Raw genomic sequence first — 14,942 nt, 5'->3', positions numbered from 1 at the left:
TACACTTGTCCAGTTCAGGGAGTCCACTCCTGGTCGATGCCAGAGTCTCAAAAAACTGGCCTCTCATTTCCTGAAATCCCTCCCGACATCTTCTGTGCTGTTGTGTTGGTTTAATGATCTTTCTAAACCCTACACATATGAAGTGTTCAACCACAGAAAACCTCCTGGTCTATTTCAGATATACTTTCCCCAATCAGGGTTTCCATTACCAGAAGGCAACAGATTCACATGGACACAAAGACCTGACAAAACAGGAAGCATCTGCAATTTTTGAGTTTATTATCTTCATCAAATTGGTCCAAAGGGCTCTCATAGCTTTTCAATAAGTCAGATCACAATAAAACATGAAATTATGGACATCAACACAAGGGTTAGACGGGAGAAGACAGCAGGTCATGAAGTGCCCGTGGCTCTCACGTTATTTAAGTGCAGGACACTGCTGCCAGACAACCTAGTTTAACCTCTGCAGCATCAAACAGGACAAACTGCTGCTCTGTTTTTTAACCGTTTCTAGACTCAAACAGAGCCAAGAAAAATAAAACTGTAACATGTTTAACATTGAATTACTACTGCCTTTAAAAAGTGTACAGTTCAGTCATTGCCATTTCCCCAGGGAGGTGTGTTGTCTCGTCTCCGTGGCTGTTCGAGTAACTTGTTCTCTAAGAGCTGGACACCTCACTGCGATGAAGTGATGGAGGGCATGTTTACCTTCTTGGAGCCTAAACATGTCAGTTCTAGAAAAGAGGTAGCTAACAAACACCCCTTGGCACAAACTTGCCATCAGTGCCTCTGTGCTTTACTGACCTGCTGACAGACGTCAACAGCACCTACAGGCCAGCCCCTGTCCACACCCACCCAGACTGATTCAGCACAACCTGCCCCCCTAACCCCTCTGTCCCCATCTTCACAAAAACTGAGATCAATATTACAACCCAAGAAAATGTTTTGGTTTTTTAAATCTTATTCCTTTGAAACTTGACATCAAAGCACAAAAACACCCTGACTTGTGTAGCATGAGAAATACAGTACGTTTATAAAAAAATACAAAAAAAATGCACTTTTTGTTTATTTAACCAACAAGAGAAGTAGAAGTGACATAACAGGAAGTCTATGTATTTTTTTTCGTCAAAACTTTTTCTCCCCCCCCCCGTAGGATATATTGTAGGATCTATTTACAGCATCATGTCAGAGAGTGGAGGGAGTACCAAAGCACAAACACATTTGGGGGGGGAAACTGTTGAAAGAGAAGCCCGGGTTGTAAACGGTTCTTCATGAAGGAGGTGTTTTATTTAAACCTACTGTCTGTCTCGAGTCAAAATTACGAGCAGTCAAAGAGTTTGCAGTCCCTCAGGAGAAAGGGAGGGGAGTTAGTCCAGAGCGATTATGTCATCGTCGTCATTGTTGTCGCCTGCCGATTGGTCTGTCCGTGGGCGCTTGGTGGAGGTCTCGCCAGTTTCGGCGTCTGAGTGCTTCCTCTTTGTGCCACCCGTCGCTGCTGCTGCTGCTGAGCTGGAAGCCGCCCCATCCTCCTCATCAGAGTCGACTATCATGATGTCGTCATCCTCTGACGGAGCTGAGATCGAAGAAGAAGAAACGATACAGGTTTATTTGCACAACAGAGAACAAACAACGATTGCCCTTTTAGACCGTAGTGCTCAAAAACAAGATAAATAGTAGAAAAAAGTAAAAAAGAAAACCAAGCTATTTATTTTGGTTGTTCAGCTAAAATATGTCCACTTATATTCACTAATTACTGCAGCGGTTACCCTAAAGTCTGGAGCAGGACACAGCTCTCACATTATGCAGTGCTGCAAGTGGATAGTGCTCCAATAGGGCCTAGTTTTTGCTGCACTGGCTTAGCTCGCTGTGTTAAGGAGAAAACCCATTTTCAATAAGACTAATGCAGAGGCTGGGATTGCCCCAGCGCTCTCTCCACTGGCCTGTCTCAACAAAGCCTGGAACGCCCCAAAAAACTATTGAAACAAACAAACAAAAAAAACTTTCCATTCGATGGAGCTGATAAGAGGGACACTTAAGTGCTCATTTTTATTTATACTATCATTTCTTTCTTTCTTGTTAAAATAAGCTTATATAGTCATTTTTAGAATGTGTGTTTGTGTGCGTGATTATTTTAAAGTAAAACTAATCCATCACAGATTTACAGTACAGTAGTGACACTGACCCTTGGTTGGTCTTTTTGCCAAACCTCCACAACTGCCAGCTTATTCAGGACTGATCTGTTGAGCACACCTATCGGCTTGAGAGCTCAACTTCTGACACAGAACTAAGTCTCTTCTAACTGCTTGTGTCAAAGTGTATATATAATTACAAAAGGACAGCAGAAATGTAACATGAATGTGAGGTGAGCTTTTAGAGCACAAAAATAGTGTACATGTAGGCAAAGATGTGCTCTAGACGAAGAAACTCAAGAGTTGTTTGGCCATCACAGTGATGGGCATGCTGAATGTGTGTTTTCAGGAAAACACCCTCATGCCAACTGTGAGTCATGGTGGTGGAAATGTTACTGTTTGGGGTTGCTTAGCAGCCTTGCTGCGAGACAAACACCCAGAAGTCAGTGGACCACCAAGGACCAACTCAAAAAGAGGAAACCAAAGCTTATGCAATGAATAAGTTGAAGCTGAGAATCTCATCAAAATGTTGAAAAGCATACAGATAATGACAGCGCAATGGAAAACCCCGAAGGATCCCCAAACTGAGGCAATTTTGAATAAACTGGTCAAATTTCCCACCGTCAGATTCCGATTTTCCTTCAAAGAACTTTTGGCTTCTCCAAATGTCACACTATTAATATTTGTCTTGATTTGGACTAACATATTTCTGAAATCTGTATCTGTAGGCTTTTCTGTAGGAGGATAAACGTACTGAAAACGTCCACAGCAGTTCCAGAGGGCGTCACTTTATTATCATTTTTACAAGACTGTATGTTAACGCCTCCAGTCATGGCATTAGCATCGTGACCACTACGATGCTGACCTTTAGAGGATGTTGACGGCTGGGCGGAGTCCTTGTTGCCGTTGGTGATGCTGTTAACCTCCTCTTGGTTAGTCTGAGGGGGTGGAGCCTTATCTGGGGCCTCACCTACTACCTCGAATTCCACATCCCGCTCTAGGTCCTCACTGCCAATAAGGAGAGATGCACACACTTTTCAGCTTTGGTCCCTTAGAGAGGCTGACTGTAAACTGTGAATTTCATTCATGCGTTCATGCACACAGGTACATACACGTGCAGGACATTAATGAGGAGTGTGTAGTCTTGGAGGAAGTCGTCAGCTTGGAGCCGGCTGCCGTTACGGATCCCAAAATCAGAAAGAAATTTGTTGTTGTTGCCTGTGAAGAGAAAGAATAAGTATAAATGTAAGGAGAATGCATTCTTGAACCTATAAAGACCGTAAATAACACAATTTCATAATTTAACTACCAACTACTAACTAACTGTTAGTAGTTAAATTAATTCCTACTATAAAAAAGTTATTATACTCCTTTCAAACACTGTATCAGTTTTATCATTAAAGCTGTTACAAATTAAAACGGAGATCCAGCCGACTAACTGAGGCGTTTCTGTTTTTGCCCTGGAATGACTTTTACCTACAGACATCCTGACAAATGCTATTAGAGCACCCTCTTCTGTCCATATGGACACTTTCCACTTGCACTAAATGAAAAACAACTCCCATCTATATCTCTATAGGCAGATATTATCTTTAGCATCATTGTCTGGTACGTTTTATTTTGCACTCCTGTCTTGTGGGTAAATGATCTTACTCTTGCCTGTCCCTCTTCTTTTGGTCTGTCCATCCAGTCTTTCCTTTTTACCATCTCTCTCTAGATCTCCTTTGAGATGTGATTACAACCATCATTTTCATCTTTTCTTCTCTGCCTTGCCTTTTCCTCTATCCTCTAAAAGCCCCCGGTCAAAGCTTAAAGTCTTACATCCCCCCCGCCCCCTTCTTCCTTACCCTCCGTCTCTCCTTCCTCTGAGGAAATGAGGATGGTTCCCTTTCCATCTTCTATCTGAACGTCTGGAGCCACCATACCAAACCTCTCCTTCACAATCTGCACAGAAAGACAAGGAACACAAAGTAAAAAGTAAGTAAAACAACATCCTGTCATGAAAAAAATGACATTTTTGTGACGCTTTACAATCCCATGTAAAACTAAATACATCCTTACTGCTTTCATAGGAATTACAGTATAGTAGCAGCCAGGCGCTGATAATCATATGCACTTGATTAACTGATTATTAAAAGCAGTGTTTACTGAGCAGTAATACACTCTCACTAGCACATTTATGAGCTTCAGTTCAGGAAGAAAAATGTGAGTCTTGCTCAACAGTTGATCGTTTTAAGATATCACAAAGACATGTCACATTCCATATGTCATATTTCTATGGGCCAGTGAATTACAATGGAGGCAGTGAATTAAGGTACTGGAGCTCTTTAGTTAGAGGCTTTTCCCCATTACCTACAAATGCACTTAACCTGCTAGATGTAATTGAACTGACTCTAACCAGATTTCTGGGACCAAAAACTTTAAGCACCGGGAAAGATTCATCAGTGGGACAAGGTGTAATCTGTCACGGCAAGATTTTACGATTCTACAAAAGCATAAACTGACACAGTCGATACTGGAAACTGGTGCAGTCTGAACAAGGCAAAGGAAAGGTGTCTGACAGGATAAGCGATGCTCAGGAATTTTACCAATTAATGACATCGTCTTCGATACTGGACGTGCTGTAACATTACCTTGTCTTGCAGAGTGAGCACCATGGTTTTGTGCACGTTGAGTTTGACCGTGACTTCAGGTTTGCTGGCGCAGACGTAGCAGTTAGCGCTGGGCGGGTCTAGCACGCAGGGGACCAGCAGCTTCTTCCTGAGATTGGGGCACTTGTTCAGGAAGATCTGATGCAAGAAAAAATAAGATGGACATAAAAAGAGGCTTATTATAGGAGCCGTATTCTAGTTATGACAAACTCTGGTGTAGTGGCTCTTAACATAAAAAACTAGGCTGCTCTTTGTTGCTTGTGTATGAAAGTTGCACAGGACAATAACAAAAATATGCAGGCATAAAGTCAGAACAAATATTTGACAATATTTTTCAACATTACACTTAAATATACTCCCCCATTCTAGGTTGCTTTAGCAAATCACACCTTTTAGGAGGGTGAACATACTGGTCTATTACCACCTGTGGGTTGGACAAAATGCTAAGGCATTTTCATCTAACAGTGTGCATTAAATTTGGCATCTGAAGCCAAAGGCAGTAGGTACACAAGTGTCAAGAGTCATATATGATCCACTGCTAAAACAGATAACAGCAAACTGACCGTGCGACAGGATTCCAGTTCCCCAGATAAAATCTTGAGCCCCTCCAGCACGATGAGTCCAGCGATGACAGCATTGGTTGTGGCAATAGCTGGGATGATGTTACCTGCCATTGCTGAAGAGAAATTAACAAACACATTTAGAATAGAATAGAATAGAATTGAATAGAATTCAACTTTATTGTCATTGCACATGCACAGGTGCAAAACGCATTTAGATTTTTGGTACTGATTTGTGAATAAAAACTCTGACATGACTGTTTTGTAGCCTTTGTGCGTGACTTACACTTGACATCAAAGCGACTTTTCATGTTCATACTGAAGATGTGCATACGCAGGTTGGCTGCTGCAGTAACGAAGTCCATGGCTGGAGGGTCATCCTGACAGGAAGAGGAGAGGGAGACAGGTAGAGCAGGGTGATAGGACCAAAAATATTTATCACGATATACATTTGAAAATTTGCGATAACGATATAACTGACGATATAATTGACACTACACAAAATACTTTACAACTCCACAACGTTATTAGTGCAAAAAAAAAAAAAAATCAATGTATTTTCACTTAAACAAGCAGCTGTTTTTTATGTGCATTAAAGTTATATAAAAATTTAACAGTGCAAATCCAAATTTCTTGCAGACAGTTTAACCAAAAAGGCATTTCCAGTGGAAATTGGCCAACATATCCTCAGCATAACCATGTATAATATCACAAAACTGCCACAAAGCAGATAACAAATAACAAAAAAGGTTATATACACACAATACGGTAATATTATGTTGAAGCTCATTACGTATCACTCCGCGAGGCTCCTACCTACGATAGTCGTAGTGCTCCGACAATCCATCAAGCGGTGCGGGTTCGTAGCTCAGCAAAGTCGTACTAAAACATTTGACAGATTTTCGAGCGCCGTGTACCACATAAACTCATTTCGAGGTCAGTAAACACAACCAGAATTCATACATAAGGCACACGGGATTATAAGGGGCACTGTCGATTTTCAGAAAAATCAAAGGATTGATTTTAAGTGTGCCGTATTTTCCATAAACCACGGTAATAACGAAGGTCCGCTAGCATGTGCTACCAAAAATAGTGCTTTGTTGTGTATCTGACGGATGAAAGCTAAACCAGTTCCACACCACTGAAGTTGCAGCATTTTTACAAAACAATTCTGGTTCATCCGTTTCATTCAACGATCCACTTTCACCCTTCTCATTCTCCTTCGCCGCTGTGCTTTTTCTGGCATGTGCGTATGAAAACAAACAACATTATACCGGTATTACCGTGAACGGTATGATATGACCCAGCATTGGAGGCAGGTATTCATCATCTGTGTGCAGCATTTCATTACATCTGGAGCAACTTTCTACTGGAGTAACATTGTATCTGCTGGCTGTCAGTTTGCAAAGCCATTCAGATGAATGTACAAAGTACAATTACTATACTAACATACCAAATGAAACCTGCCCAACAAGTGAAGCTCAGCGACCAGGGTTGACTATTATAATGTGTACTTATTCTGGCAGCCAGCAGAGTGCAGCACTACACTCACAACGCATACTCCACTGAGTGCATGGGCTGTTTTATGTCCACCAATTTTCATTCATTGTCTTAATACATCTTTATTGTTTCTGCAATACAGTCATACTGTGTCATTTATTTAAAGCACTGGCTACATTGTATGTTTGAGCATTTTAAAAAATATTACACTCAATTATGCTCATAGGTCCCGTTAAGCTCATTTCCAACACCATATTTTTGGACTGTAGAGTAGCTTTGCATGAATAATCATCTACTTCATTGACTAAAACAATTTTAGCTCCTCTTCCTTCAAGCCAACTTACTTCTGACTGGCTCACACTACACAAAAATAGATTTGAACAGTAGGTTTGTTGGGCTTTTGTGTGTACTGCCAGAACTATTTTCCTGGGATTACGGATAGCCACTCTCATTGACATGATACAGAGTAGAAAAAACAAAGACTGAGTATCCAGAGCAGTCTGACCTCATTTTCAAAGCTGTGGGCATGTTTCATACAAGCATCCACCATTTTTATATGGAAAAATCAAGTGAAAAACTAATTCACAAGAACGTCTTGTCTTTACCTTATCCCAGACCAGCTCAGCACCCTCGCCCTTTTCCTGCAGCTGTGAGCGGAGCGTCTCCACGCTGTGCTGGAACAGCTGGCAGTAACCCCAAACATCCAGAACCTGCTGGTCCTTCAGACCTGAAGCTGGAGTCCCCTCCTTAGGACACTCTAAAGCCAAGAGAAAGGCACACAATATTGTGGTTAATGAAGCCTTTAAAGCAGTGACCCTTTTTATAATTAATATAAATCTGACATCTCGCAGTTATGTTCCTTGTGTAAGCGAACTGTAAACATAAGTAAATTCCTCCACAGGCTGCACGCTGTGCAAACAGCTGTTCTTTATTACATGTGTCATGTGCTTTTGTTATGTTTGTGAGGACACAAAAAATATTTGCTTCGTTTAAACTTACAGCTAATGTGCAGCTCAGTATCTTCCCAACAAAAAGAAGCTGGACATGTTCAGAAGTAAAACTTATACACAAGTAATAAACTCACAATTTAAAATATTTCGAGTTCTTTTCTCAGTCTTCCTGACTCAAACAAGTTGAAATATGGCCCCTAAACACACATGCGCGAGCACAGGTAACGCCAGGTGATGCTGAAAGCCTGGATGGGCTTAAGCTCCGCGTGCATAAAGGACATACCACTGTTCTCTAGCTGGTGCCAGTCTAAAGGTGTAGGAGCTTTCCTCTTCTTCCATAACTTGTCCATGGTCAGAAGGTACATGATGTCATCTTTGAACAGCTGGAAAAAAAAGGAGCAATCATAAACAACTACTCTACGTCCGTGGTGATGCTATGCTAAATGACTAAACTCTAGGATTCTCAACATTTTCTGCAGCCCACATAAGGACAGAATGATCGCTTCTTCAACGGTTGTGTTCTTGACGAATAATCTGCTAGTTTTTAAAGGAGAGGGGAAAAAAACTTGAAATTTAACTAGTCTAAAAGAAAACAAACAAATATTTGCCAAGCAAACTGTGTACTTCGGGTGTAATATGAAACCATTAATTCCTTTCCTCATTAATCTAACGTTCAAATACGTCGAATAGCAAGGGCAACCACCAGTCTACTCAACATCTCGTGCCCATCCCATTTATACTCGCTTGCTTATTTATTACCTTATTGAAGAGTTTGACAGAATCATATCCGGTGGATCGAGCCCATTCCTTGGTGGAAACACGCTTGATGTCCCCATCCTTATCTGAAGCGGTGGCACGAGCCGCCGTCTCTTCGGGATTCCCTTTTAACCGAATTCACAGCTTTTACACAGCAATTAATTTTAACCTACGTTAATATTCATCCTGCTGTGTGACCAAACAATCAAAAAGGATCCCCGCAAAAACCAAAACAGGGAATTCAAAATTGTGAATCCACATTAATGCCACTCTCTCTCTCACTTACATGCAGCCTCTGGGTCCGCTGTGTCCGGCGACACCTCTTGATCTGCATCTTCTTCTCCAAACAGTTGACTGTAGTGGCAACATACAAACAACAGAAGATGACATCATCACACAGCCTATTATCCGCTGATGATTCTGAAAGATCATCTGATGGTTTAGAAATGGTCATATCTAGATTAGTGATTAACAACTGACGAGGTCCCATCTAATCGTAAGACCTCATAGCACTGAGTCACTCCAACAGTGCACTTTGTTCTCAGACTGCTGATTTACTTTTGGTCCCTCAGATATTTGTGTGGGAGGCAGAGCCTCCAGCTTTCTGTCTCCATCCCCTTACTCCCAGATGGTCACAGCAGAAGGCTGCCCCTCCTTGAGCCTGATTCCACTGGAGGATACTTCCTGTTAAAATTTAGTTTTTCCTTCACACTGTTGCCAGCTGCTTGCTTATAGTGGGTCGTCTGATTATTGGGTTTTCTCTGTATTATTGTAGGCTCTTTATCTTACAGTATAAAGCACTTTATGGGCAACTGTTGTTGTGATTTGGTGCTATATAAATGAAACTGAATGTAGTAATTTTCATACACGTGCAGGAACAGTTTAATCAAGATCACACTCTACTCTACGTCCAGTCTTAACTGGAAAAAAGAAGATAAAACCGCGTGTGTCAAAAACTGCATGAAGAAAGTGATCAGATCATGCAGAAAATATCCGATTGTTCAGTCTGACGTCACTAGCCGTGTCTGGGTCTAAACTCCGCTGCAGCTCCATATATCAAACGATCACTGTGGCATTACTGAGAGTTGAAAAACTGTCTAAAGTCTTTCATCTTTAACATCCAGGCATCCATGAAAACGGAATTTATGACATTTAACGGAGTTAGAAGTTAGCAGGGAGTTAGCTCGCTAGCTTCTATCTAAATACAATATAGTATGTCCTGACTGCGGGGTTTTGGAAACAAATTAAAACGTACAGCTCTGTTATCACTTCCAGCATAAATGAAGACAGAAAACTAAACAGCAGTGACGTTTGTAGGGTTACTGAAGTTTGGCTAGCTGGTATATAATGATGTGCTACGTGACCGCTAGCGACACAGCTATGTTAGCATAATATAAACAAGCTAACTTTTTTTCCACTCGATAAAAGTTAACGTGAGTGTTCTCGGTGGTCAGGAACAAATGTAATTGCATGGCAGGATGCTGTAAAAGGACCAAACTTCAGCCAGGAGAACAACTGAGATAATCCATCCACAATACGAGGTTAGTCATTCATGCTGCTGCATGGGCTGGGCTGTAGTTACATCCTAAGGTTTTAAAAACTGAGCTTAAATAAATGATTAGCGGTAATAAAAGCCGAGGGAGGTCAACAGGGATCACTGACTGTTTTAGGAGCTTTTTGAGATAAAATAGAAGAAAATACATAACATTAAACATGTTAACAACACAAAAGCCATATTAAACGCAGACTACTTTAGACCCGGAAGTAGGATTCGTCGCGTCATCACTGAACAACCGGATTTAGAGGTAGTGAGGCACAGTGGGATCACATTTCATGATGTGTTTTTCACCTAACCTGTCCTCTTCCTGCAAGATCAAGCCTGGCAAAAGCCACTAATATTTGCTAAACTAATACGCAGACTGCAATCAAATGTAACTTGAAGCCCAAGAATGCATGCGTAAAAAGAACACGGCTTACTTGAAGAGATATTTGGCCCAGACGATGCAGTGAATGGGCTCAGATGGTGTGTTTCTTATGGTGCATCCTGGGAAGGTCTTCTGTGCTGGTTTCGGCTGGCACTCGTAGCACTCTGTCATTCCCTGGGTAAGAAGCAGCAGAGAAGAGACATGTTCACCGCCCTTGCTCAAAAATCTGCAGCACAGATCAAAATCAAGGCCCTTGATGAATTTTAGTCTGACCCCCATTTCCCTTTGGGTTCTTGGCTACCTTACACACAATGTAAAAAGAGCTTAAAGACATGCAGCCAAATTGTTGGTTCTCTGTGTGAAAAAATATCAGTGCTACCTTCTTGATGACCGTGACCTGTCCCAGGTATCCAGCAGTGCCACTCTCTATCAGAGGGATATCAGCTGCCAAACACATCCTGTTGACATGGTTACGGGCAGCTGGGGAGGCAACACGTGGTTTTATTTACCTCATTTGAAAGCGTTAGCAGTAAAAGAAGATATTTCGGTAATGCTGTAAGACGAGGGTACCTCTGTTATCCAGGGCGTTCATCACAAGCATGAATTTTCTGAAGAACTCCACGTTGTATTCAGGGCTGTTAAGGAAAAAACAAACCACGGTCAGTCCCACATCAGTACATTCTTGAAGGAGCTAACCTCAGACTGACCAAACTGTGAAAAAAAAAAAAGAGAAAGAAACGTGCTTCATGATGCTGTCGTGGTATGCAGTGATGTTGGCACTGGGGCAGAACTGCAAGGCGCTCTCTTTGGCCACCTACAAGACAACAAGAGTAAGGGACGGATGTATAAAGTGCACAGAGGACGTTTAAAATAGCAGCTCAGACAGAACTCTGCAGCCTGCAGGACCAGAGGTGAGTTACATACCTGTGCTTTAGACTTGCCTACATGCTTCTTCTGAAAGAGGAACTGACGGTTCAGGTTGCTGACATCAATTGTGTCCAAGTCAATCTGCCAAAATCAACAGGGTTGTAAAGTCAGTCGAGTCCAATCCAACAATCAAACACTTTTCTATTTGTTTGAACAGAAACGCCTGCTAGGTCACAACAAACAGGGGTAAGTCAGTGCGACAATCAGAGGACTGCACGAGCATTTTAAACACCAAGAGAAACAAGTAATTCTCTGCTGAACGTCTTTCTTTTCATATAACTATTTTACTGCATTTTAATTGTTCTAGATTTGCATTAATGTGTTTTCTATGTGCTGCGTTTGGATACAAAGTTAGAGAGGCAAGACTGAGATAGTTTGGACATATGCAGGAAGGAATAGATAGATATGGATATATTGGACAAAGGATGCTGAATATTGAGCTGCCAGGCAGGTGAGAGGAAGACTGCAGAGAAGGTTTTGCACAAGGTTGGTGTGAGAGAAGGGGATGATAGGGAGAGGGTGAGACAGAGTGTTCTGTGTGTATAGCACTGCTGCTAATTCAGTCGGTGACAAATAAAAGTTTCACAATGTTATCTCAATTCTAGCCAAGAGGTTAATTAAATTATTTAAACAGTAGCTGGTTAACTGCTACAGGATTACAGGCACAAGCAGCAAAAAAACCTCACACAGGGTGTTTGCAGGTACCACTGAGATGATGACAGTAAAGTAAAAGATAACCAGAAGACTTTACGACCTGTCGTTGACCCTTTTTAAGAGGGAGAGGCTGTAGTAGCCTTAACTAATGAAGTCTGTGGTGGATGCCAGATGACAAAAAAAATGAAACTGTTTATGTAAAGAGCGAGGACAGACAGGATGGATTCTACTTTCATAAATAAAATACTGCAGCGCCGGTTATTTTGGCTGCAGACATTAAATGCACGCAGTCTCATGTTTGACTCTGGGAGACTGATACCAGCAGGATAAGAGAGAAGGCGAGCACAGGCTCAAACAATGTCATCAAGAGTTTACTGAGACAAACTAGACACTCCTGACTTTTCTAGCTTATCATGTCAATGTCATTCTCAAATGTCCCCCAAATACAGGACACTACACTCAAGAGAGGGGTAAGCAAATCTGAAATCAATCTGCAGGTTCTTATTTGGTTGTATCAATTATAATGTTACCAAAAATATAATAATTAAATAAAGAAATACAATAGCGTAACCAGTGCAAACTGCTTCTAACAAGAACAGAATAAGGAATAGGAGCAAACTTGAGACATCACTCTCTAGTTTGAAAACCAGAAGCCTCACAGACCCTCAATGGTGACAAAGTTCAACGCAGACCTTGTCACTGTGAAAAGGAAATGTCTGCGTTCCCACTACATTTACCCAGCTTCCTGAAGAGAATGGCACTTGCCGAGGTCATGTAGGACCCTCAAAACACCAAAACCTACTTTTGGGTACTCTCTTATTCACAAAGGGTTGCCACAGTGGGTCAATGCACATCATTTGATCAGATCTATTGCTTGTCAGGCAAATGTGTAAACCACTACTCTATGGACAGTGACAAAAGAAACAGAGGTCAGAGGGTGCCCTGACACATATAAGATCTGTAATAGGCACAGTAATGCAGTAGTTAGAAATGTCCCCTCACAGCATGCAGGCTTCTGGCTGAGGTGACTGTGTGTTAAGTTTGCATGCTCTTGCTGTTCACTCTGGCTTCACAGTGAAAAGATATGCACATTATGTTAATTTATTATTCTAAACTGACCATTGATTTGAGGTTGGTAAAGAGTTTTAAGTGTATAGATTATGATGCCCAAAGAACGTATGGTTAAGTGCCCGAAGTGTTAATTAATAACAACTTAATAATATAATAACTGGTAGTTGATATAGAAGTAAGCTCTAATTGTTATACATAATAAATCTCAACAGTTCCAAAGTGCTCTTGCCATTTCCATTTTCAGTAACACATTTCTTAAATCAATGTGGTGGTTGTGTTATATCTTAGGTACAACAGTGTGATGACAATACAGTGTGCTTGGTGTTTTTTCCTCCTACCAGTGTTGTGAAATTTAAAGCCCCTATTTATTAATGTCAGATTGGCCATTTATGCATTCTGCAGGTACAGACACAAAGGGGGGGGGGGGTCCTTGGCTCTAAACCACACAGTACGTAAGGGAGAATTTAATACACAATTTAACAGCACTTTCTGAGCACCCGTGAACTCCTCACGCTCAGCCCCCAACCAGCACGCACATACATTCTATGAATAAAGAAACTGAGCGTTTTGCGTTGATAGATACAGTGAGGATGTTTTTTCCCTATAATACACCGTCCATGGCTAAGCACGGAGATGTCTAAGCACCTCCATGGTGGCACACAGCCCGCGGTGTCCTTACAAAGAAGTTGACTGGCTAACTTAGCAGTGATAATGGCGCCAAATATCCCGGCTACATCGCTACGATCTTGTTCGACTTTTTTCCACCCTCACAGATAGATATCCTTGCCGGTCCATTTGACGCTGTTCACGCGGTGTTAACAAACCACCAGCGAGATAGTAATACAGCTCATCTTTGAATGCCACGTCTCAGCAATTAGCCTGAGCCCACACGTCTCCTCTTGACACACTCATTGCAGCACAAAGAACCAGTTAGCATGCTAGCCGGCTAGCTACCAAAGACACAGCCACACAAACAAACAGCGTGAACGGGACGGACCACTTCGATGTTTTTGAAGCCGGTGAGTACAAGGTTCTTCAGCAGCTCGCAGCCGATCCCTCCTGCTCCCACTACCAGGACCTTGCAGGTGGAGATGGAATCAGCCAGCTCTTTTCGGAGGGAACCCACAAGTTGGACCATGTTGATGGCTAAAGACAGAACCTGCAGCTCCCGGAGGCTAGCTGTTAGCTTCTTCTTCTACACAACCCAAGACCCACCCACTTCCGGGTCACACACTTTTTCTTTTGTGAGAAAAAGTAGTAGTTTGTCTGAAATGACTGAAATGACAGTCCTGTGGACTGTGATGTCATATTTGTTACAAATTCTGTCAAAAATGACATTTTTCGCGTCATTGGGACTTTACACCTAGATACATTGGGGTTATATAAAAGTCACTTTGCCAAAAAAAAACTGATTGGGGATCTACCTTAAGACTAAAACGTTCTTTCTGGCTCAGAACGACTTATGATGTATTTATCCAGGTTAAACGGCTCGTTGACAGTAAAAGTGTGTTGTTGTTTTTTTAAAGAGAAATCTGGCCAAGAGGGTAGCAGAAATTGAGAATAAGTCATTTCATTATTTTAAAAATAACTCCTTCTTAAATCCTGTAGACTATAAGATAATTACCCAAAAATAAATAAGGATATTGAACATTTAAAAAATGTAAAACATCAGGAATAACCTTTTGGGGGCAGATGATCATTTTTATATTAAAGTCTTTTTGGAAATCTCTCTGTGCATACATTCAAAGCTGGTCTGTGAAGAGAAGTGGGATACGTTCACTTCAGCTTCACGTTGCACACATCACATTTGGCTTTGCTT

At 41.5% G+C, this 14,942-nt stretch overlaps 1 protein-coding gene across 1 annotated transcript; it reads right to left on the bottom strand.

Moving 5' to 3' along the window:
• Window positions 1–258: 258 nt before the first annotated feature.
• Window positions 259–14,348, bottom strand: uba2 (ubiquitin-like modifier activating enzyme 2). Its single transcript, XM_086301679.1, has 17 exons — window positions 14,121–14,348; window positions 11,396–11,479; window positions 11,215–11,285; window positions 11,042–11,106; window positions 10,851–10,951; window positions 10,524–10,645; window positions 8,833–8,900; window positions 8,550–8,671; window positions 8,074–8,173; window positions 7,446–7,597; window positions 5,627–5,720; window positions 5,344–5,456; window positions 4,763–4,918; window positions 3,977–4,073; window positions 3,242–3,347; window positions 2,995–3,137; window positions 259–1,573 (listed from the first exon to the last, which is right to left on the bottom strand). The coding sequence occupies exons 1-17, from the start codon at window positions 14,259–14,261 to the stop codon at window positions 1,368–1,370; spliced, it is 1,941 nt and encodes a 646-aa protein (XP_086157805.1). The 5' UTR covers window positions 14,262–14,348; the 3' UTR covers window positions 259–1,367.
• Between the last annotated feature and the right edge of the window lie 594 nt (window positions 14,349–14,942).

This window comes from Aulonocara sp. 'chitande type north' Nkhata Bay, linkage group LG7 (genome assembly GCF_057382095.1).
Source record: "Aulonocara sp. 'chitande type north' Nkhata Bay isolate Kocher_YH1m ecotype deep benthic linkage group LG7, A_spYH_male_GT1.1, whole genome shotgun sequence".
Classification (NCBI taxonomy): domain Eukaryota; kingdom Metazoa; phylum Chordata; class Actinopteri; order Cichliformes; family Cichlidae; genus Aulonocara; species Aulonocara sp. 'chitande type north' Nkhata Bay.
Note: the sequence above shows the minus strand (reverse complement) of the source record. Positions and strands in the feature narration are given on the sequence as shown.

Coding starts and splice junctions, on each gene's coding strand:
- uba2 (XM_086301679.1), bottom strand. CDS start 14,261: ATGGTCCAACTTGTGGGTTCCCTCCGAAAAGAGCTGGCTGATTCCATC. Junction 11,480..14,120: donor GCTTCAAAAACATCGAAGTG/GTCCGTCCCGTT, acceptor TGATTTTGGCAG/ATTGACTTGGACACAATTGA. Junction 5,457..5,626: donor AAGTCGCTTTGATGTCAAGT/GTAAGTCACGCA, acceptor ATTTCTCTTCAG/CAATGGCAGGTAACATCATC.